The sequence below is a fragment of the Schistocerca americana genome, chromosome 4 (assembly GCF_021461395.2).
Source record: "Schistocerca americana isolate TAMUIC-IGC-003095 chromosome 4, iqSchAmer2.1, whole genome shotgun sequence".
In the NCBI taxonomy this organism is placed as follows: Eukaryota; Metazoa; Arthropoda; class Insecta; order Orthoptera; family Acrididae; genus Schistocerca; species Schistocerca americana.
Window position 1 is genome coordinate 538,028,262 of NC_060122.1, and position 24,939 is coordinate 538,053,200.

The window sequence follows — 24,939 nt, forward strand, 5'->3', positions numbered from 1 at the left end:
GGTGTGCAAATTCCAGCCTTCATTGATGATGAACAGCAAGTCAGCATGAGTGTGTGGACCAGATGCGTGCTAAAAAGGCCCATACGCAGCAACATTCACTAGATGCTTGTTGAGGAGACACTGTTAGTAACCCCTTGGTTCATTGGGGTGGTCAGTCATTCAACAGTTTCATGTTTGCCTGTACACATCTCCACAGCCGTCATTCAGCCCTGTCATCTATGGCCCACAGTGCACCACAGATGTCTCGACACTGGTTTCAGATAGTGCCATTTTGCCACGCATGATATACTTTAACGACAGCAGCACATGAACAGTTTATAAATTTAGCCATTTTGGAAATGCTTCCACAGTTGGCCCGAAAGCTAATAATCATGCCCTTTTGGACATCAGTCGCTCCATGTCCACGTTACAACAACAATTGCACCATTTTCTGTGTCTCCCGACACACTTTATATATCCTCCACTGTTAGTGCTGCCACCTGCCATCTGTGAGTGGTTACTGCATGTTGATGTTAGACATATATGGTGGTCACATTAATGTGACTGGACTGTGTATAACAAAGAGGCATTAATTATCCTTATGCTGTTCACAGAATGTTGCCAGAATTATGCACTAGAAGAGAGGTCAATGCCAAAGTCTATCTAATCGTCCACATGTGTTACAAGTTTTCCAACAATTAAAAAGGAAGGAATTCAGAAATCCGTTCAGTTATGAGAGTGAAAGTATGAAGTAAAATTATTGTGTACCTGAAAGAATTTAGTATTGGAAAACTGCATTCTGTCACAACACTACAAGAACATCAGTCAAACGGTCACCAATGGAGATGCTGCAAATAATATGTCAAACCAGAACTACCTAAAGATAATGGTTTAAACCTACAAACATGCAGTACAGTACTGAAAGATCAACTATGACTGATTAAAACTGCCAATCTGAATTTCATTCTTTTTGTTTACACGGTCATGGTAAGACTTCCTGAAAAATGCCTGATTGTTACATACTGTAACTGAGGTTACTGTGTTGTACTTTCTACTCATGCTACATACCTGTTCTTATTCATGATTTGAACTGATTTCAACTTGAATGTTGGTTTCAACACTGCAGTGCTTTACTATGTAAGGTCCTACTGGCCATGGTGTATTCTTGCCTTCCTCCGGCAACTGATCTGAATCAATCAACTAGTTATTAGGGGATTTTTGGTTCAACTTGCATTGCAACAAGGATTGAACCCCAGACCTCTGCAGTTGTAGTCTGACATACAGCCTCCAATAAGTTTTACACAACTTTATTTTTTGAGTGGGTGCAATAATATTATGACAATTGTTATAAATTGCTTTAGGACTGACAATTTCGAAGAAGGTAGTGTAGTTTCCGTCACAAGAGAAACATGTCAAACTTTCAGGCAAAGTCTTAAGACTTCCAAGCCATAGGAACTACCCACCAACGACACCTTCAACTCCCAATACTATATTATTTATGACTTACACTATGCTTCAGTTCAAGCAGCTCTTTGTCCAGTGTAGTTGTTCACCACATCTGGTAATTTATGTTCTTCTGATTTAATATCATTATGGCAGACTACTATATTATTTACGGGTACTAATGATTGTCCTGCATTCTGTGAAATTAAATAATTTAAGAAGCAAGCTCATTCCAAGTAAATAAAATGATCTTTTATTAGATGTCTGCTGAATTGTGGTTTGGAATGATTGAAATTATGGTTTATTCTTATGATTTTGAACACACAATATATTTAGTAACACACACTACACACAGGTCAAAAATTTGGTACCACTTACAAAAATTATCCATCTTTGTCCATTTAATAATGCTCAAGTCTGACTGATTTAAATGAAGTGTAAGATTATGAATGTGTTCTATGATAAATGTGGCAAGCTTGCTCTGCAACTCCAGATGCTCTTGAGCAGCAGTAATTTGCTTTGTATCACTTATGATGTTGCAGTATACTTGTTATCAAGTATGAAATATATTTCACTAGGTAATGAAATGGATCTCCATATGCACTGCACTTCCAGTGAAACCTATTTATCCTTTCTCCACTACACGCACATAATTTCTTCATTATTCATGTAACTACTTGTATATTTATTATAACAGTAAATTATCATAGTTCAAAGATTGAGTTTCATAAAACATTTATTTTACAAAATAGGGTGATACAATCACTCAGTTAAGCAAGATCAATGTGATCTTACAACACCTCTGGTTATTTTTACATCATCCACTGGCCTGTCATTTTTATCTGTCTCTACAAGTCCTATCCTCTTCACTACACTCATTCCCGAATGTATACGACCTGCAAATAAAGAGAAGGAGGACACTGTTAAAGCCACTTCATACACATTTACATGTATACTGTTAGCATGTATACAGATAACTACAAAGCAAAAATTTTTCCTTCCTCCAACAACTCACATTTAATACAAGTTAGAAAACAGTAAAAGTGATAACTAGATAAGCAAGTATCATAGTTCAGGTATAGTAAGTACTCTTAATCACTGTCCATAAAATCTTTTCAAGAAAGAGTGACTGATTATAAAAAAAAGCTTTTATTAAAACAACCCAAATCACTACAATAACATAATACCCATATTTCACTTTCTTTTGCATTTACATATTTAAAAATAGTAAAAAATAAATATTCTTGAATCGAGCCAAGAATTATTTCACACTTAATGTAAATTGGTTCACTTACAACCAAACTTTTAACAAATGGCATTTTTAAACTTGTCTATCAATAGAAGAAAATAAGGGGTATTTATAAATCTTGACAATATTCTGAAACAATTTTTTACAGATCACGAATAATGATAATCATCATTCACTAATTTTTATACACACTGTGTTCTATGAACTAACTAGAAAAGACTTAATAAGCCGTGCAAAAAACGTGGATTAGTGATGGGAAATGGAAAATGTAAATGCAAATGCTAACAAGAACAAGTGAAGATCCTGATTTATGTGCATACTACAAAAACTAAACCATCTTCTTAAGAAAAGTTATTAAAAAATCTAGAAGTATGCACATTATGCACACATTTAATCATTCCGATAATGGAATTAAATCTGTATGAAATATGGTAAAAAAGAACAGAAGAATAGCTCACAGCATAAGATAAAATCTCTGTTGATTTGAATGGAAAGCTTATTAATTAATGTTCACAGATAGTAGGTATTATTAATTGCCACTTCTTAAATTATATTGAGACAATAAGGCCAAGAAGCTCAGAATAAAAATCATGGCAGTATGTTGAGAATGCACTCTCAGCCACATCTCCACGTGAAATGAAAAAAGTAAAAAACATTCTCAAAAATACAAAACTGATACATTGTCTGTGGCATTTCCAATAAAATTTCAAAGAGTTGTCATTTAATAACTACTAGCCTCTTTGAAATATGTCATGTGTCACCAAATCAAATCAATTTTTTCAGAAAGATTAAAATATGCAACTGTTATGCCCATTTATAAGAAAGATGACAGGAATGATGTTAATAATGACTGAGCCGTTTCACTGCTGACATCACTTTCAATTTTTTTGAAGGGGTGATGTACCCTAAAACAGTGTTCCATCTTCATAATAATAATAAACTTAGCATATCACAATTTGGAGGTCAGAGGGGTTGCTCCACTCAGATCTTATCTTTACAATCACTCACAGGATTTTATAAGGATTAAATAAAAACACAGCACTAAGACTTCTTTTTGTGATTTATCCACGGCATCTGACACTGTAAATTCCAACATTTTGTTGTAAAATTGGACTTTTATGGAATTAACAGTATAGGAAAGATGCCTCATTCTATACTCAATAAAAAGAATTCAGAAAGGTGTACTTCATACTTCATCAACGGTAGACGTGTAAGTACCAGATTCCTTGCTTTACCAGTCAATACACCCCGATAGTGAAGCATTTGATGTCCGAATGTGAGTGTGCTAATGTTTTACAATTATGGTTAATGTTTAGTCATTTGTTACTTAATGTTGTATGAATGTACAGTTGCTACCAAACTTAAAAGTATAATTATTTCATTGTTGCACCAGTTAATTCTGTTTTATAGTATATCTCATAATGAAATAAGAAACTTGTGAAACTAAACTTTAAAACTCTTCCATGAGATCTTGTGACAATAATGTAGTTGAAATTATTTTGTAATTAGTACAAAATTTAATGTTATTTGGACATAATTGTTTAAAAATGAAATTGTTTACAATTTGTATAGAAAGCTAACTTTCTGCAAAATTTTGCTTGCATCAGATATTTGTTGTCCTTTTGCAAAACTTAATATTGTACTCAAAGTTTTGAAAATTCACAATTTTTTTTTTATTTTAGGCTTAATTTTGTATACATTTCAACAATAGTTTGTTGTTGTTGTCTTCAGTCCAGAGACTGGTTCGATGCAGCTCTCCACACTACTCTATCCTGTGCAAGCTTCTTCACCCCTGAGTTACTACTGCAAACTACATCCTTCTGAATCTGCTTAGTGTATTCAGCTCTTGGTCTCCCTCTAAGATTTTTACCCTCCGTGCTTCCTTCCAATATTAAACTGGTGATCCCGTGATACCTCAGAATGTGTCATACCAACCGATCACTTCTTCTAGTCAAGTAGTGCCACAAATTTCTCTTCTCAATTCTATTCAGTACCTCCTCATTAGTTGTGTGATCTACCCACCTAATCTTCAGCATTCTTCTGTAGCACCACATTTCAAAAACTTCTATTCTCTTTTTTTGTCTAAACTATTTATTGTCCATGTTCACTTCCATATATGGCACAATCCATACAAATACTTTCAGAAACGACTTCCTGACACTTAAATCTTTACTCGATGTTAACAAATTCCTCTTCTTCATCAATGCTTTCCTTGCCATAGCCAGTCTACATTTTATATCCTCTCTACTTTGACCACCATCAGTTATTTTGCTCCCTAAACAGCAAAACTCCTTTACTACTTTAAGTGTCTCATTTCCTAATCCAATTCGCTCAGCATCACCTGATTTAGTTTGACTACTTTCCATTAGCCTCGTTTTGCTTTTGTTGATGTTCATCTTATATCCTCCTTTCAAGAAACTGTCCATTCCGTTCAAGTGCTCTTCCAGGTCCTTTGCTTTCTCTGACAGAACTAAAATGTCATTGGGAAACCTCAAAGTTTTTATTTCTTCTCCATGGATTTTAATTCCTACTCCAAATTTTTCTTTTGTTTCCTTTACTGCTTGCTCAATATTCAGATTGAATAGTATCACGGTTAGGCTACAACCGTGTCTCACTCCTTTCTCAATCACTACCTCCCTTTCATGCCCCTCAGTTCTCATAACTGTCATCCAGTTTCTGTACAAATTGTAAATAGCTTTTCACTCTCTGAGAATTTGAAAGACAGTATTCCAGTCAACATTGTCAAAAGCTTTCTCTAAGTGAAAAGTAGGTTCGCCTTTCCTTAACCTATCTTCTAAGGTAAGTCACAGGGTCAGTATTGCCTCCCATGTTCCTACATTTCTACAGAATCCAAACTGATGTTCCCTGAGGTCAGCTTCTATCTGTTTTTCCATTTGTCTGTAAAGAATTCGTGTTAGTATTTTGCAGCCATGACCAATTAAACTGACAGTTTGGTAATTTTCACACCTGTCAACACCTGCTTTCTTTGGAACTGAAATTATTATATTCTTCTTAAAGTCTCATGGTATTTCGCCTGTCTCATATATCTTGCTCACCAGATGGTAGAAATTTGTCATGGATGACTCTCCCAAGGCTATCAGTAGTTCTAATCGAATGTTGTATATACCCAGGGCCTTGTTTTGACTTAGGTCTTTCAGTTCTCTGCCAAATTCTTCACGCAATATCATATCTCCCATTTCATCTTCATCTACAACCTCTTTCATTTCCATTATATTGTCCTCAAGTACATCGCCCATGTATAGACCCTCTATATACTCCTTCCATCTTTCTGCATTCCCTTCTTTGCTTAGAACACGTTTTCCATCTGAGCTCTTGATATTCATATAGGTGGTTCTCTTTTCTCTAACGATCTCTTTAATTTTGCTGCAGGCAGTATGTATGTCACCCCTATGATGTATGCCTCGATACATCCTTACGTTTGTCCTGTAGCCATACCTGATTAGCCATTTTCCACTTCCTGTCGACCTCATTTTTGAGACGTTTGTATTCCTTTTCACCTGCTTTACTTACTGTATTGTTATATTTTCTCCTTTCATCAATTAAATTCAATATATCTTCTGTTACCCAAGGATCTCTACTAGCTCTCATCTTTTTACCTACTTGATCCTCTGCTGCCTTTGCTATTTCATCTCTCAAAGCTATCCACTCTTCTTCTACTGCATTTCTTTCTCTCGTTCTTGTCAGTTGTTCCGTCTCTCATTCTTGTCAGTTGTTCCGTAATACTCTCTCTGAAACACATGACAACCTCTGGTTCTTTCAGTATATCTAGGTCCCATCTCCTTAAATTCCTACCTTTTTGCAGTTTCTTCAGTTTTAATCTACATTTCATAACCAATAAATTGTGGTCTGGAAATGTCTTCAGTTTAAAACCTGGTTCCTGAATCTCTGTCTTACCATTATATAATCCATCTGAAACCTTCCAGTGTCTCCAGGCCTCTTACACGTATACAACCTTCTTTCATGATTCTTAAACCAAGGGTAAGCTCTGATTAAATTATGCTCTGTGCAAAATTCAACCAGGCAGCTTCCTCTTTCACTTCTTTCCCCCAGTCCATATTCACCTACTAGTTTTCCTTCTCTTCCTTTTCCTACTATCAAATTCCAGTCCCCCACGACTATTAAATCTTTATCTCCCTTCCCTATCGGAATAATTTCTTTTATCGCATCATACATTTCTTCAATCTCTTCATCCTCTGCAGAGCTACTTGGCATACAATATTGTAATACTGTGGTAGGCATGGGCTTTGTGTCTATCTTGGCTACAATAATGCTGTTCGTAGTAGCTTACCTGTGCTCCTATTTTTTTTTATTCATTATTAAATCTACTCCAGCATTACCCCTACTTGATTTTGTGTTTATAACCCTGTAGTCACCTAGCCAGAAATCTTGTTCCTCCTTCTACCAAACTTCACTAATTCCCACTAAATCTAACTTTAACCTATCCATTCCCCGTTTTAAATTTTCTAACGTACCTGCTCAATTACGGGACCTGATGTTCCATGCTCCAATTCATAGAATGCCAGTTTTCTTTCTCTGGATAATGACTTCCTCATGAGTGGTCCCTGCCTGGAGATTCAAATGGGGGACTATTTTATCTCCAGAATATTTCACTCAAGAGGATGCCATCATCATTTAATCATACAATAAAGCTGCATGCCCCTGTGAAAATTTATGGCTGTAGTTTCCCCTTGCTTTCAGCTGTTCTCAGTTCCAGCACAGCAATGCCATTTTGGTTAATGTTACAAGGCCAGATCAGCCAATCATCCAGACTGTTGTCCCTGTAACTATTGAAAAGGCTGCTGTCCGTCCTTTGAGTGTGTGTGTGTGTGTGTGTGTGTGTGTGTGTGTGTGTGTGTGTGTGTGTGTGTGTGTGTGTGTATGTGGGGGGGGGGGGGGGGCAATAGTTTATACAACTGTAATTGTTATGATTCCACTTATAGCATGGCAGAAGAGCTCAACAAGTCAAGTCCTTTTTAACTGAAGTTTAGTACTAAAGTGTCTGTGTTGTAAATTCCTAGATCATGTACATATTGTTAAAAGTACATTTCACTTTTAAGAGGAAATATAGTGTCAAAATGCATATAAAACAGTCAAATAATTTAGTTCTTTTTTGAATGACATGTACCATAATCAATCCCAATACAGAAAATTGTAAATAACGTGTATAAAATAACTATTAATTGCTCTTCTACAAATGACCCCCCTCTCTCTCTTAATTTTAAGAAAACAGTATATTCAATTTTGGACATCAAGTGCACAACAGCTGTGACAAATTTGACATATGATTTGAGGTAGGTAAAGAAGGCAGGATTTAAAAAGATTTAGGTGTACATACTGATGAAATTATAAATCGAAAGGGGGGGGGGGGGGGAGGGGGAAGAAAAAAAAAGATTTTACAGTTTCTTAAATAACTCTGTTTAGCCACTTTTACTCAGCAATGTTACATTGCTTGGAAATGTATTCTGCAGTAACTCAACTTTCAAAAGAAAGTTTTCATTGCACAAGAATCAACATATTGTGTTCACACTTTTTGTATAAATTCTTAAGGGAGTTACGTTATTTTAACTACAGCACAACAGTAAATATTATCTCCTATGAAATTTGTTGTATATAATTCAGTTTGTTCAAAAGGAATAACAACATCCATGTTACAATACGAGAAGACAAAAATTCCTTCATTAAAAGGTGTAAATAAAAATGTTACCACAATATTTCATCATTTGCCAAATGATATTAAATGCCTGACAGATGGCAAAGCTAAATTTGAAAGTAAGCTGAAAAAGTTCATTCAGGGTAACTCATTCTATTCCATAGAAGAATTTTTTGTTTAGAAACATTCAGTAGATTTAACAAGGAAGTGTTACATGTTTACTTTTGTTATTAAATGAAATACTGTTTTCTGTTATGTGGACCTAATCTGTAAGTGGACAGCATGCATCATATTTCATTACTTATTAGGTAACATTCTGTAATTTGACTTGTTCCAAGTTATTACATTGTATTACACCATGTGACCCATGAAATATTTAACTAACTAAAACTAAAATAAATCAAATCCTGTAATGATGGAAAGCCTTAATAAATGAGGGGTGAATGATGTTATATGTTAACAAGCAGAAGCAGCTACTGTAGACTACCTCTGTAAAACATACAACAATTTTGTGACACGCTAATCAATATACAGTGATAACTATGGGAATTACTTGTAGATTACTTTACACAGCTATATGTTTATTAGGAAAACAACAGCTATTTTAAAACATGCTACTGCTGTGCCTTTTGTTCTACTTGACTCATATTTTATTTAATGCTCTGTAATAAATAATTTTGCAACTTTAGACAGAATACTATCAGCTGCCAATATAATGACAAAGTAACACCTTTCAAACACAAACATTTATGTTAAATAGAAATTACAACCATTAGCCCATATATTCTGGTGCATTATAAAAGTAGAGGCTATTTGGAAACATACAAGACGACAGTTCTGACAATCTACAGGTCCTCAACGTAGAGAGACTACTAAAAAGGCTAGCAGAAACAACTGAGAAGTGATTGTATGAGGAGATTTCACTACTGATTTCATATCTAATAATTCTGATCAAGGGCACCGAGGGACCCTCAACAGAGACAAAAATAGTGCAACAGTGATTGATAATTTGTTTATAAATTAATAGTTTATTTCTAAATTAATAGTTTATCTGACCATGATGGACAAATAGAAGCATTTACAATGAGTCAGAGACATTTACATCTGTCCAACATCTACATACGTAATGTATCTAACAGATATTTGCCCATCCACTCATTACTCGCACCCACTAAGGTGACTATTCCCGTATGAGTTCGGGCAACCTGTGCGCATTCACACAGACGAAGATCAATGGCCAGGTAGCCTTTAACTATATATGAAGATAGTAACTGTTCTCGAAAGAACAGATACCTTTGATGATGAGTGGATGGGCAAATATCTGTTAGGTACATTATGTATGTAGATTGTGGACAGTTGGGACTGTGGTTCTCACGAGGAGTGTGCAAGGGATAAGTCCCTGTAGTCACGCTATTCATCTGTGTTCTCAGTGGCGCAGATGGATAGAGCATCTGCCATGTAAGCAGGCGATCCCGGGTTTGCGTCCCGGTCAGGGCTCACATTTTCAGCTGTCCCCATCGAGGTACTTCAACAACACCTGTCGGCAGCTGAGGGTTTCAATTAATTATCATTTATTCTAGAGAAGCTGCACAGTCATCAATGGTATCTATTCTTTCGAGAATAGTTACAATCTTCACATATTTTCATAATATAATCATTATCCCATTCCAGATTTTCCATTGTTTAAATATAAGACAAGGTTCTCTCCAAATTTGTCATTAAAAAAAAAAAAAAAAAAAAAAAAAAAAAAAAAAAAAAAAAAAAAAAAACAGGGTCATCTTACATTTGAGAATTAAATTGCTGTTGCTGCACTCAATGTTTTTACATTGTGCAATAGCTTATTGTAGGGACTGACTTACATTTGCAGATAAAGCTTTGGCAAATGAGATCACACGCAGATTTAACTTTAAGAATTCAGAAGGGTGAGAGCGGGAAGTGTATCATCTACTTGGCTGGACACTAGGACATATGTGTGGAGGGGAATCACAAGCAGGAAGCAAATTTCATCATGTTGGCACCAGTGGGAATGTATCCAGTGTACTTTGCTTTTTATGAGCATCTACCACACTTAAACTGTACTTTGCCGGCACCGAATTGTAATCGAAATTGAACTGATTCTGCAAATGGACAAGTAATAATATTCATTTCTACATGAGGCAAATTAATGATAACAGAAATATGTTCACACAGAACACTTGAATTAAGGCACAACAAATGAAAAACAAGCTTAAAAATGGTGCTAATGTTTCTACTCCTCTACAGCAATGTTGATTTTCAAGGTTACCAACAAAAAGTGAAGTTCACTGTTAACCCAACGTGGTATGATTTCTGATGATTCTGTTGCAGGGAGGCAAGAGGACAAAGTGTTCTGCTACTGTTTGCTTTTATTATCAGAATTGTGCAAAATGTAAATTGTAGCAACTGATAAGGGATGCAAATTACAGCCATGACTCTCTTGAGAAATCTGTATATACAATTTCATGGTTCACAATCAGTTCACGCACACAATACAATGCTAATTTTAAGCAGAAGCCACAAACAACTGTGGAGCAAGAAGAAAATGTCTTTTCATAGAAGCAAATATTTGTAGGGGCATCAAATGAAGAATAAATGAAAGAATGCTGCTTCTACACACTAAATTTTGAGAGAGCTTCTAACAACCCTACCACAACAAAGGTCAAAATTTTCATAACGATTGTGGTGTTGCTCACGCTGCTAAATACTGCATTTTCGGGCATTAACAGTCATATTATGTGGCAGGTGTCATTAGAGCACAGTTAATAGTCATTTCATGTAATAATGAAAAAACTAGGCACTCATCTTTTTGTGTTTCCTACGCTGGTCTCGTATTATCATGGCTCAATCGTTGAAAATCTAGGTGATTATGATTCCAAGCTCGGATGCAAATAGGCCTAGGTTTTATTCTGCTATATTCATAAGTTATGTAGATGCGCTTCACAAACCACCCTTGAAGATTACACTTTTGCTGGACAATGGTGATGTAAAAAAATAATCAGCATTCCGAAATTAAGTTACACTTCGTTTTAATTACTTTTATTGCAAATCACGCGACACACTAGACATCACTTCACTATACAAAACATACTTGGTAACATCTTTCCCACAGTCACTGTTAAAGTTCACATTTTATAAGCTGACTACGTTGAGCGTCTTTCCAACATGACGTCCAAGACTTGAAGTTTTCAAGGTCCGAATCTCTAACAAGTTAACAACTAACTAACTATCGCTTACGCGCCCAAAAATCAGAGTTACAAGTACTTCAAAGATCATAGTGACAAAAGAAAGAATACACATAAGAATAATATCATTGCAATATAAACATATTGATGTATCACAAATGAAATCAAATCTGAATGTTGTCTCAGAAATCTGTTAAGTAGTAAACAGAAAAACAGTAGAATATTATTTGTATCGAGAGGTTCAGGTGAGGTGCCGTAATGGTTGCGTAATTCAAGTACCATTACAATCTCAAACAGGGAAGGTTTCATTAATTGAAGCAGCAGGTTGTTCAACACGGTGTGACAGAAATGCAATGGTTTCCTGATTACTTGAAAAGCACTGGGTATAAAGAGGAATTTTTCTACTGCATGTACTGCAGAGTTCAAAGAATTGTGCATGAGGATGACAAAGAGGGCTTGACTTACATTACAACACAGCACAACGCAATATCACTGACTTCCTGCAGCATTTGGCGAAATAATAATTGGATCAGCGTCATAGAATCAAATTAAGAAGCAGAAATATTTACTAGACCATATGGGCCATACCCACAGGATGCCTGTTTATTTTGATATGCCGGTAAATGTTGCTATCAACGTGAAAGGCATTAAAAGTGTCCCTACATGCAGTTGAGGGATTCTTACACTTATTCGTACCTATGCACATTCTCTGTAATGGTATTTGTGGTTAACAACAATAATTAATTTAACATGAACTCTGCAACTCATAAGTGCAGTAACAGAAATAAAAATAACATCCATGCAGATTATAAATCATTCTCTCTGGTGCAAAATTCTATAATAGGTTGCCACTGAACATCAGGCAGGAAACTGAATATTAAAAAACAAAAAGCAGGATTACTTCATTAGCCACTCCTCTAACATTTTATCAAAACATTCAGATTCAGGGAAGTAAATTCTGTTAATACATTAATACTAGTCATAACTTCTTGTTAGTATACTCTACAAAAGTACCAGCAGTAGCTCTTATCCTGTGAGAGCCATTTCATACCTGTTTAAGTACTGCAACCTACATCCATTTGAACTTGCTAACAGTATTCAAGTCTTTGTCTTCCTCCACAATTTTTAACCCCAACACATTTCCCTCCATTACTGAATTGACTATTCCTTGATGCTTCAAGCTTCTTGTTTAACTTATCCAAGGACTAAAGCCACCTTAATCATGATATATCCTGTCAACCAGTCCTTCCTTTTAGTAAAGTTGTGACACACCTCTCTTTTCTCTTTAATTTGATGCAGTACTTCTTCATTAGTTATCCAACCTATCAAACAAATCTTCAGAATTCTTGTGGAACATGACACTTCAAAACCTTCTATTCTAGTTTTGTCTATAGGCTTACTGCCTTCACACTTCCCTGCACGGCAAATCCACACAAATACGTTCAGAAAAAGACTTCCTAACACCTAAATAGATATTCAGTGTTAACATATTTCTCTTTTCTTGAAAGCTTTCCTTGTTACTGCCAATCTTCACTTTATATCCCTTCTAATTCTACAGCACTCAGTCTGCTAATTTCAGTATCTTGTTTCCTGATCTACTGTACACACAATATAACCTGGCACTTTATGCAGGGGATGCTGGAAGCGTACGCATGACATCACCCACTGCCACCTGGCTGCAGCAGAGAGAGGAAAGGTATGGGTGCGGAATATGCCCCGCAACCTCCTTGCAGGGAAGGTCAAGCCTCAAAGTTTACATTTTTTTCTTCCTGAACTTTGATTCACTTTCCAAATTTCTCCTTGGTTTCCTTTACTGCTTGTTCAATAGACAACCTGAATAACTACTGCACTCTCTTCTGTGCATTTTGACTCTTATAACTGCACTTTGGTTTCTGTACAAGTTGTAAATATCAATTTGCTCTCAGTATTTTATATGAATGAATTCAGAATTTCTAAGAGTGCATCTCAGTCAACGCATTAAAATTCTAGTGTTGGTGTAGGCCAATGTTCTCATACATTTATTTGGGACTCAAACTGATCTTTCCTCACATCTGTAATCATGTCTGTATTTTGCAATGATGAATTATTAGAATTATTGTTTAGTAATATTCATGCCTACTGAGTTTTCTTCTAGGGAATTTGAATTATAACATTGTGCTTGAAGTCTGACGTTATTTCACCTGTCTCATATATCTTGCATACCAGGTGAAATAGTTTTTTTGTGCTTTGTTTTCCGAAGGCTCTTAGTAATTCTGAAGGAATGTTGTCTACACCAGGTGCACTCTTTCAAATTTTCTCCAAAGGTTGCTTATTTTTCCTATATGTGGAATATATCTTTCCCACAGTCATACATGGTTCTACAGTTTTTCATTTCTTCTGTTAGCCATTTCTGATTTGCCATTTTCCACTTCCTGCCAATCGCATTTTTACAAGTCTGCCTTCTCTTCGCCAGCTTAATTTTCTCCTGTCACCAAAACTACAATATCTCATGTATTACCCAATGCTTTATTGTCGATGCCGATCCTCTATTGCCTTCATTATTTCATTTGCCAAGTTACCCCTCCATCTCCTTTTGTATTCCTTTCCCCTGTTTCAGTCAATAGGTACTTACTGTTTCCTATGAAACTCTCAACAATCTCTTGTTCTTTCAGTTTATCTAGTTTCCATCTTCTTAATTTCTTTTTTTTTTTTCAGTTTTAATCTGCAGATCATAACCAATAAATTATGATCAGAATCTACTTTTTTCAGTTTTAACCTGTGGTTCATTACCAATAAATTATGGTCAGAATCTATATCCGCTCTTGCAAATATTTTGCAGATTAAAATCTGATTTCAAAATCTCTGCCTGATCATTACATAATCAATTAGAAACCTTTCAGTGTCTCCAGCAACCAGAGCCAAATTTCCATATACTGAATGAAGTGATCTGCACTGACTGTCAAATACTTTTATTCATAGTCACAATCAGTTTCATGTCAATTGAAGATGCATCCTCCGGTGATCTGTACAAAAATTAATAAATAAATTTTTTTTACACACAATGGTCTGAAGAATAAAGGGATACTGAAAAATAGTATTGTATAGCAATACCTGAAAAGTGCTCACAGAGATTCTATTTAACAACTCATAGCCAAAATGTAACCGACTTAGGGACAGTCCCCACCATTCATGTCAAGTTACAAAAAATAGCGTGCTAAAGGCAGTAGCCCATATTTAAAATGAAGGGGATAGCGTAGAACTTATGGAACAAACAAAGCTGTAGACTAGTAACTCACCTAGACAATTTCAAGGTATGAACCCAATAAAAAGGAACAGCCTTACCAGGCCACAAACAGGAAGGGGGTTGGGTGGCAGCAGGCAAGGCAGTATTGATAGCTCTGTAATGCAGAAGATGTTTACAGGTGGCATCAGAGGTGACAGAAACAAAAATGTCGTTATAGAAGGTGAGAAGGGTGGGGGGTGGCTGAACATGTGCTACACTACTTAGAAAATACGTAACACAGTGTAGAAAAGAATGAGCCACATTTATAAAAGAAATGAAAGTGGACGATTAAAATGTAAACTATTAATAAAGCCCACACGGTAATACAAATATTCTTCTTCACTAATACAATACAATATTAGTGCAAAAATGCAAAAGGCTAATTTGAGAAGCTATAAACCTTACTTAAAGTAATTTTGTATTGCAGTCTCCCTACAGAAGAAAATGAGAGACAGCAATACGAGATAACTTTAAGTAATAATGGATATACAGGATCATTTGTGAGATTATAATGGTAAATATATAGGTCAGACAGGAGGAGCACATCAATGATTCTAGTTCAAATGCAGCACTAAGCGGGCATTTGTGCAACACTGGTCACATTTGAAAGAGTATGCACGTACTACATTTCAAAAGTAAAGGTAATACCCTTGATGTTTTAGAAGAGATTGAAATTTACCATGCTTTAAAAAGATTTCCTGATTCCATCCTAAATGTGTGCACAGATTTGCAACACGAGGGTCTTTTAGCTAATTTTAACTGTCTAAGCAGGTAGAAATTCCTCCTATAGTCCACTTTGTTAATATCACAGGTTTTTAGCTTCCCAGATTAGCCTTATGTGATTTTCCACTAATACTGTATTATATTTATTTGCGAAGCAGACACACACATGGAATTTTAATTGGACTCAATCTTATCTTTTCTAAACCGTCTTACATACTTTTTAAGTAGTTTAACATATATTCAGCTGCCCCATGTCCCCACCCTTTACGCTTTCTACAGCGACGGTTTTATTTTTGTTGCCTCTGATGCCACCTGTCAACATTTTCCACATTCTAGAGTGGTCAATACTGTCTTGCCTGCTGTCACCCAACCATCTTCCTGCTTATGGCACGGTAAGACTCTTCTCATTTGTTGGGTTCATGACTGGAATTGTCTAGGTGCATTACTAGTTTACAACTCTGTTCCACATGGCCTTTATTCAGGTTTTATTTCTATGCGTTCTACGCTATCCCCTTCATCGTAAATACAGATTACTGCCTTTCACATGCTACATGTTTATAATTAGGTACGAATGATGGGGAGTGGTTCTAAGGTAGTTACCTTCCTGCAATGAGTTGTTAAACTGAACCTCTGTGAGTGCTTTTCAAGTATTTCTGTATGATAATACTTTTCAGTATCTTTTTATATTGTCAGACCATTGTCATGAATTCTTTGTAAAAATTTCTTTTCTTTATTAATTTTTCTACAGATCACCAGCGGATGCATCTTCAGTTGACATGAAATCAGTTGTAAATTTGAATAAAAGTATTTTACACACAATGCATATCATTTCTTTACCATGTATACAATCTTCTTTCATGATCCTTAAACCAAAGGTCTGCAATGATTAAACTGAGTTCTGTACAAAATTCTAATGAGCTGGCATCTCCTTTCATTCCTTTTCCCTAGTGCAGGTTCCCCTGTTATTTTTATTTCTCTTCCTTTCCAGCTATTGAATTTCAGTCCCCCATCATAATGAAATTTTCATCATGCTCCAGAAGATTAAGCCATAGGACAGTGTTGAGTGAATAAATGCTAGCAATTCCATTTGAAGGATAACAAAGTAAGGGATACTTCTAAATGCTAAACAGGCAGAACAGAACTTTGTAATTAATTTATCCATGTGCTAGTGCTACACCTCATAGTTTCTGTGTAATTCATTATACTATGTTTAGTATCTGAGTTTGCATGACTATGCCACTACACAATACTTCTGGTACCAGGTACTGTATTGGCTGGCAGTGGCTTGACAAGAAGCTGACGAACAAAACTCAGCAAGAGAAAATGAAAAACCACCATGTGGGTCAATGTATGGAGAAGCAGAGAGTTCACAACCACAGGTATAAACACAACACATGGCAGGCATAGGTGAGTGATGACTGAGCATAACCCTGTGGCGCATAGCAACCACTACAGTGGACAGCTGTTAATGGTCGTTTCTTTGGCACTTTCAATCAGTCCTGAGGCTGCAAATGCACAAAGTACACTGTAGTGGGCACTCCCCACTGGCGTTATGTCCTGCACGCATTTTCAGCCTCTTGACTGATTGAAAATGCCAGATAATTGGCCATTAAAAGTTGTCCACTGCAGTGAAATTCATGCACCACAGGGATAAGGGAACAGCACAAGGCACAAGTCACAAGGCACAAGCTCAGATCTGCAGTGGTGCATTAGATCTGCGAACCACTGCTTACTGTCACCCAAAGGTAAACACTTCCATCAGCAGGTCTGCCCATACTATTCCGCCGCTAGAAACAGCTCATGACAGCTCATCTCTCTCTACTGTGATGTCCGATGATGAGGATACTACATCCCTTCTCCCTGAAAAGACCATACAGGACCAAAAATGGACAAGCTTAGGCCATGACCTCCAGTACGGAACCAGAGAGAGTGCCAGAGACCTTGGCAGCAGACTGGACAAGAAAGGAGACAATGCCAGCTCTGCTAAAGGGGTGGAAGGGTGCGGAGGCAAAGGCAATAGTCAGCCCATTGGCAGCGGCAGAGGCGAGACCATATCCATCTGAGAGGAGGAGGAGGAGGAGGAGGAGTCAAAGTCCATAAGCTCCACATCAGGATGCACAGGAGTGAGCCTTGCTGGGGTCTGAGGCTGCAGGCAAAAGCAGGATGGCACAGAGAACAAAAGGGGTGGCAACAACGAAGCACACCACTGCAAGGGGGAGCCCACACCTAGAACAGCGTCATGGCCAACCCTGCCACCTGGAAGACCACAGAGGTGATGATCCAACAGGGTGCAGGTACAACTGATTTACATGGCATCTCAGCTGCTTATGACCAACATCTGCCACAAATGCTGCCGACCTGTTCTGCCCACCACAACACACAATAACCAACCCTAATTAATTAATGTTTACGTTTAGAAGAAAAAACATAAACACCAGCAAAATAAACTAACAAAGAAGTAAAGACAGAGAATATAAACATTAGTTTTAATAGTTTAAAAAAAAAAACACCGGTCTTGTAAACCGGAAATAAGTCTAGCCCCCGCTTTTAAAACTTCAGAGGTGGAAAAGCTTCCATCATCGGTCCCCAAAACCGATATTTTAAATAAACTAACCCCTGAAATGATTAAAATAATAATTATATCACTATCAAATGTAATGAATATTAATTTTATTAAATTGAGACACCCAATATCAATAATGCTTTTCATTATCCTACAAACCTTTTTAAACAGGGTCTGCTGGCCGAAAGACCAGGACCAAACGGCTGCCCCATGGGGAAAATGTGGCAGGTTACAGTGGTCTGGGGCATGTGACTCAGGATGCAACAAATATAGGGGATCCTCCTAGGGGATCCTGTAGCTGGTGCCCACGCAAATGTTGTGCCAGACTGCACCAACTCATCAGCATCACCTGCTATGTCCCCAGAAAGCACGACAATGTATTGTCATGAGAAGAAGCGGGCATGGACTTCTTCATTTGTGTCTTGAATGTATGCACAAAGTGCTCCATATCCAATTTAGAAGCTGGGTGAAATATGGCAGTAGTGAGATGCTGAATCCAATACGAATGCAAAAGTCTTCAAACTCCAGTGACACAAATTGCTGACCATTATTGGACACGAAGGTCCTGGAGAATCCTTCAGTGGCAAAACTGACTGACAGTGTGGGAAGAGTGACAGCTGATGATGTTGAGAACAGCTTGACTATGTAAGGGGAAATAATTTGACAAAGCATCGACCACTAACAAACCCAAGCTGACCAGAAATGGACCAGTAACATCAATGTGTACCATGTCACGAGGGTGCTTTAGGACTACCCAACAGGAAAATTAGCACAACAGTGCATGCTCACATTAAATGTTTGATGTTGTGATTGAATGCCAACCAGTAGACACAATGTCACACTAAGGTCGTACACCGATGCAATGCATGCAGCAACTGGAGTATGGAAGGGCGCAATGCTAGGGGGACAATCACTGCTCTTCTGTGGCCAGCATGAGGACACCCAATGGAAAATGTAGAATTGATCACATAGGAGACAAAACGTATCCCATGTTGGATCTGCACCCAAAGAGACGCAGTCCAGCCAACCCCCTTGGACAGCTAAACCAGTTTTCTGGAAAAGCGGGTCAGCGGCTGTGGCGGTTGGAACTTCTTGGACTGTCAAAGGAAAATCTGACAAGGTTTGCTGCAAGGTAGCATCCAATGTAACACAAGAGCCCCCTGTCGATTGAAATCTGGATCGGGCTCCACCATGAAAGCTCATCAGCAGTAACGAATATCACATCAATGATTACTGAGAAAGAAGGCCTACCTCTGCAGTTGGTGTAAAGGCCTACCTCTGCAGTTGGTTTACAGGCCTATCTGGAAGCTTGGTATGAGGGCCACATAAGGAAACCAGCGGCTTGTGGTCAGTGATGAAGAGGAACCTTGCTCCACAAAAGAAAACATGAAACATTTTAATTCTGAAACAATAGCCAGTGCTTCCTTTGCGCCTGTGAATAATCATGATGCACCATGGAAAAGTATCTTGGATGCATTAGTAATGGGCTGCTTAGTGGCATCCAGGTTCTGGTGGGACAGAACTGCACCAATGCCATACTGCGAAGTTTCACAGTCCATGGTTAAAGCGTTACCAGGCTTAAAAGAAGAAAGACAGGGGCTGTTGACAATACACAGACCAAACAAACTCAATGCCTTTTCACCAAAGCTGCTTAGGAGGGTGGCCTGGGGAACGAACTTAACATAACACAAAATCTTGCCCAAAAAGGACTGGAGTTTTTTCATGTTCTTGGACACTGCAAGTTGAAATGCTTTGTTGTGTTCATCCGCAGGGACAAGAACATCTCCACTCTGCACATGTCCCTAAAAATGCACCTCTGGGAAGAAAAGACTGCACATTTCCAGCTTGCAATGAAGGCCATTCCCAAGAAGGTGTTGGAAAACCATCTGTAGGTTTCGTAAATGCTCCTCGCAGGTAGAGCCCATAACCCAGATGTCATCAATGTAAATTAAGCAACAAGGAATGCCTTGAATCAACTGCTCCAAATATAATTTATAAATTCCCGGTGCAGAAGCAATTCCAAAAGGCAAGCATTTAACTGATATAGTCCAAAGGGGAGTACCAAAAAACCTTAGAAGCTGTATCCAATGGCAACTGGAGATGTGTAAGAAATTCTGAAACCTGACAACTTCATCAACAGCTCCTCCACCCATTGAATTGGGTACAAATCCACGACACTTGGTGCACTTTTTGTCTGCTTAAAATCACAATACAGGTGTACCGTGCTGCGGGGCTTCTGAATCACCAAAATAGGAGAAACAAGAGTCTGATTCTGCCAACACTGCAACTCGACCTTTACCTTGTTGTGTATGGAGAACGGAATGGGTGGAGGCAACAACATTTAGATACTACTGATGATGCGAGGGAAATGAGTGCCTTGAAATTCTCTGCCTGGCTCAAGGAATTTTCAATCAACCCTGAAAAGTGACTGACTGAGGCACTGAATGGTCTTCAAGAACTATCAAAAAGCCAACTGCAGAAATAGCTTCTAACACAAAAATATTTACGCCAATGGGGAATTTATCACTAAGAATGTAAGTAGCCATTTTACATTATTATTAAGTGCAGGAATGGACAATTGCTCCTGCAAAGGAATAACACTGTTTACAATAAGACACAACTTGACGTAGCAGCCGTTGCAGCACTGGGCAGCCCCAGAGCTTGTACGTGTCAAGGAGAGGTCCACAGCATTGGAATGGGCTTTTTGAAACCATCTATACGGTAACATAGGTTAGGGCCCCAGGTATCTCACACTGCAACCATTCACCCTGGTAGGCCCTCCTTTGCAAATAATCGATGAAAAAAATGTTGTTATTTTGCATGATGTGCAAGAGCCTTAAATTTGACAATGATACAACTACTGATATTGTAGCACAGAGGTTAGTCTATGAGATCGACATGCGGAAGGCTGGGGGTTCAAATCAAATCAGATGCCCCAATTTATATTAATTTTAAATAGTTTTTTGAGATGACTTTGGTCATTATTTTTATTCAATGAATTGGTTTAAATGTAATTTTTTAAAATTTCTAATCCTATGTCATCACAGTTTAATGACGACAAAAGTTTTTTCATTTTCTCTTATTTTTTCTTCCTATCATTCTGTTTTGATTTGGAATCTTTGTGCATGTAATTTTAACAATTTTTTGTATTAATTTTGTCTTAATTTGTTCCATTTGGCTAACTTATATTTTTGTCTATGTTATTGCATTCATTATTGCTATTCCTAATTTTGTGCATTTATTTATAGTACCTTCTTTCGTTTAGGCCTTCATCTCCTTCATCTGCTTCATTTGTCCATAGTGCAAAATGAATTTGTGTATCAAATGTTTCTATGCTGATTGCCATCCAAACTATGTACATTTTGTATGTAATGAAAAGTACATTTTGGACACCATTCAACAGCCGATACATATAGATTATTTTGTCTTTTGTTTTTTAACCAACAGATAAGCATTTTCAAATGTCTAAATATTCTGATAGATAAATAAAACTAATTAAATTGCAAGCACAAAGCTTGCAAATAGAAATAGAATGACAGGAAGAAAAAATAAGATTAAATGAAAAAGTTAATAAGATGATTAAAATGATGGAACAAAGGATCAGAAATTTTTAAAATTTATACTTAAAATAATCAACCAAATAAAAATAACGATCAAAGCCATTTCAGTAACTATTTAAAAATGAAAAAATTAAAGTAGCTGACAATACTTGAACCCTTAACCTTTTGCACATCAGTCTTGTATGCTAGCCACTACGCTACCATTGAACGTCAGTATTACAGTCAGTACTAAGAGTGTAGAACATAATGAAAAATTACAATTCTTTTGTCAGTCACTTGGAAATGGGGCTCCCCAGGGTGCATGGCTGCAGGATGAGAATGGGACCCTAACCTACACCACAATATTGATAGTTTCAAAAAGTCTATCCCACCCCTGGGGACCTCTCCTTGTACATTAATGAGGCTGACTGTCACTGCTGTGTATTCAAAATTCAACCAGATGCCTACCCACATCCAACATCAGTAAAATGTGCTGGGGTGATCCATGTGGGGTGCTAGCAATAGCTCCAGAGTCCAGTGAAAACAAAGGGGCATCCAAGGACCAACCCACAGCTTGCTAACTGTCACAAACAGTTGCTAAATGACCCTCCTGATGGCATACCCCACACACAGCCTCCATATGCAGGCAATCATGCCAAATATGTACGAAGAGACAACAGGAGCAGGATTGCTGGTTCACCCTTCTAGTGGAAGGAGAGTAAGCTGAAGACTCAAAAGATGCCACAGGCAGGGATTACGATGCCAAGAGCTATGCAGATAAGCAGAGCTCAACACAGGTGACGAATAGCATTGCAATGTCACTGTGCCAGAATCATCAATGGTGTCAAAACATGGTGACCTGAAGTATGGGAGGCTGCCTGAGTAGCCCCACGGTGCACCGGGGGCTGTTTACCACATACATCTAATTGCACCATCTACCAATTGTCAGAAAGGATGTCCCTTGCCACCACTGTACGTTCATGCAATTCTACGATCTGAGCAACGTCGGCTACAGAAGGATCAGACAAGGTCAACACCCTAGTTTGGACCTATGAGGTAGCACATGTGGGATACTCAAAACCACACTTGCATGAGAGAACCTGCATCAGCGTTTCAAGCCACATACGACTGCCAGGGTGCTTGGCTCCTCGTGAAACAGCAACCGTGCCATCATAACATGGGTTTGATGTCCAAACTACAACATAAGCATCTGACAAAGTTCATCGAAGGGAGTTAATCAGACTCAGTGGAGTGCTTCAAATTTTGTGCAATTTCATACAATCTCACACTGCTGGACATAAACAAGTTGCATTTGTCAACTGGATCAACAATACACCTTGCCTGGCAGTGCAGCAAGAACTGACGTAGGTAATTTTCCCATCTTTCTGTAGACTCATTGAAACCAGCATATGGCATCCACTTTCTGGTTTAGCAACCCCTGCAGTCTGCTCATGATGATGATGCTGCTGAAGCTCTTTCTGTAGGTGCAACTGTTCCTGCCAGCACTGCAGAAATGCTGAGTCCATGGTGGCCCAGAATTAGCACTTTGAAAGGGGGCAAAAAATAGGAGCATCACTCATGTAATAATGTTCTTTGTCGCCACTTTAGCATCTGCACAGGCGTGACAACACTGCTAAAAACACTGTCAACACAAGGTACTCTATGGGCCAAAGGTTCCTTGATAACAAGCCAGAGGACAGAGCTCCACAAGAAAAAATGCAAACTTGACATGTGGGTCCACTATGGGGAACCAGAAAGTCTGAAACACATAGAGATGTGCATCGGAATAAACACAACACATGGCAGGCACAGGTGGTTTATGACTGAGCACACGGAAACAGCACATGGTCGCAGTGATCAATGTCAGAACCCCCTTTTGACGGCTTACTGTCACCCACAGATAAACATTACAGTCAGTGGTTCTGTCACACCACACATTGTAAGCACCCCCTCATGGCTGTTTTTTGAACTATTCCACCACAATAACCACACCAGCTCATCTACATTCATAGCCATGTCCACTGGTGGGGACACTAAACTATGTATTACATAAAATTGATAAATGGTGTGTTTGAATCCTGTTATAATCCCACAATATTTATTTTTTTAAATTTTTATTTTTCTACAGTTATTTGCTTCTAATGTAAGGTTTTTAAATTTTCTAATCCTTTGCTAAATCAGTTTAACCATTGTATTAACTTCTTATTTGTTCTTATATTGTCTTCCTGCCACTCTTTTTGATATGGAATCTTTGTCCATGTGGTTTTAATTCTTTTTATATATAATATATAACGCAATATGTAATCATTTAAAAGTACCGATCAAGCAACAAACAACAACCACAACAACAACAAAATAGTTACTAGTATTCATATTGGTTGTGCAACAGCCACAAAAACCTATTTTTTATTGTGAGATGTACAGTTTTTTGGGTGGAAATCATCATACAAACATCTGAAACACAAATTGTTCTTACCCAACGGATGAACCATAAAAGCTACCTTTCTATACTCACACAAATTCATCATCAAATTCCTCCATTCTTTTGTCATAACATTGCTGGTTGTTGCATTTGCATTGTCGGAAATTTTAAATGCCGCCCACTCACAAAACTAATGCAATAGGAAAATGCAAAAAAATAAACCAAAAACTGATCTAGGATTGGTAATTTCAAATCCACTAATGATTTTGCACCCAATTGGGAAATAAGATATGTTACAGTGGCAGTTGCAGACATTGTGCTAATTTAATGCTCTAGAGGGAGAGTGATACCTGGGTTCTTAATCTACACCACCGTATACGTGGTAGCAAAAAGTCGATTGTATCACTGGGGCCTCTCCTTATGAAATACTGTAATAACTGGAAGAGTCATCACTTTTCAGTGAGCTAATATTTTTTATGTTCTTCTCCAACAACTGATTTCCAGCATAAAGACTAAAAATAATGACATCTTCAGTTTTAGAAAAAGATTTTCTTTCATGGGGGGAAGGAAGAAAAATAAAGAAATACAGGTGTCTGAAGATGCTACAAGCAATACAAATCATCCGTAAAGTGGCAACGTAATATAAAACATGCCTCTTCTTGAGAAATCTGTCTTAACCTGTATATTAGTGTCTCACAGCTTAGCCAAGTTTTTTCTTTGCACTTTACTGCAACTTCTATACCCTCCTCTCCCCCTTTTGTCACCTGCTACAAAACAACTAACTTTTCATTCACAGCTGCTCCCTGAAAATTACTGTTATGTCTGTGATAAATTGTGATTATTATGCATGTCAAGTGAAGTTTCATTCACAGATGATTCGGAGAAGAA

The 24,939-nt window shown here is 37.6% G+C and overlaps 1 protein-coding gene across 1 annotated transcript in view; it reads right to left on the minus strand.

The window, feature by feature from the left end:
* Window positions 1-2,140: 2,140 nt before the first annotated feature.
* Window positions 2,141-24,939, minus strand: part of LOC124613961 (peptidyl-prolyl cis-trans isomerase-like 1) — a 92,676-nt gene continuing 69,877 nt past the window's right edge. Inside the window, exon 5 of the mRNA XM_047142744.1 lies at window positions 2,141-2,318. Coding sequence (XP_046998700.1) covers window positions 2,203-2,318 — 116 coding nt within the window. The 3' untranslated portion in view covers window positions 2,141-2,202. The remainder of the gene's footprint in view (window positions 2,319-24,939) is intronic.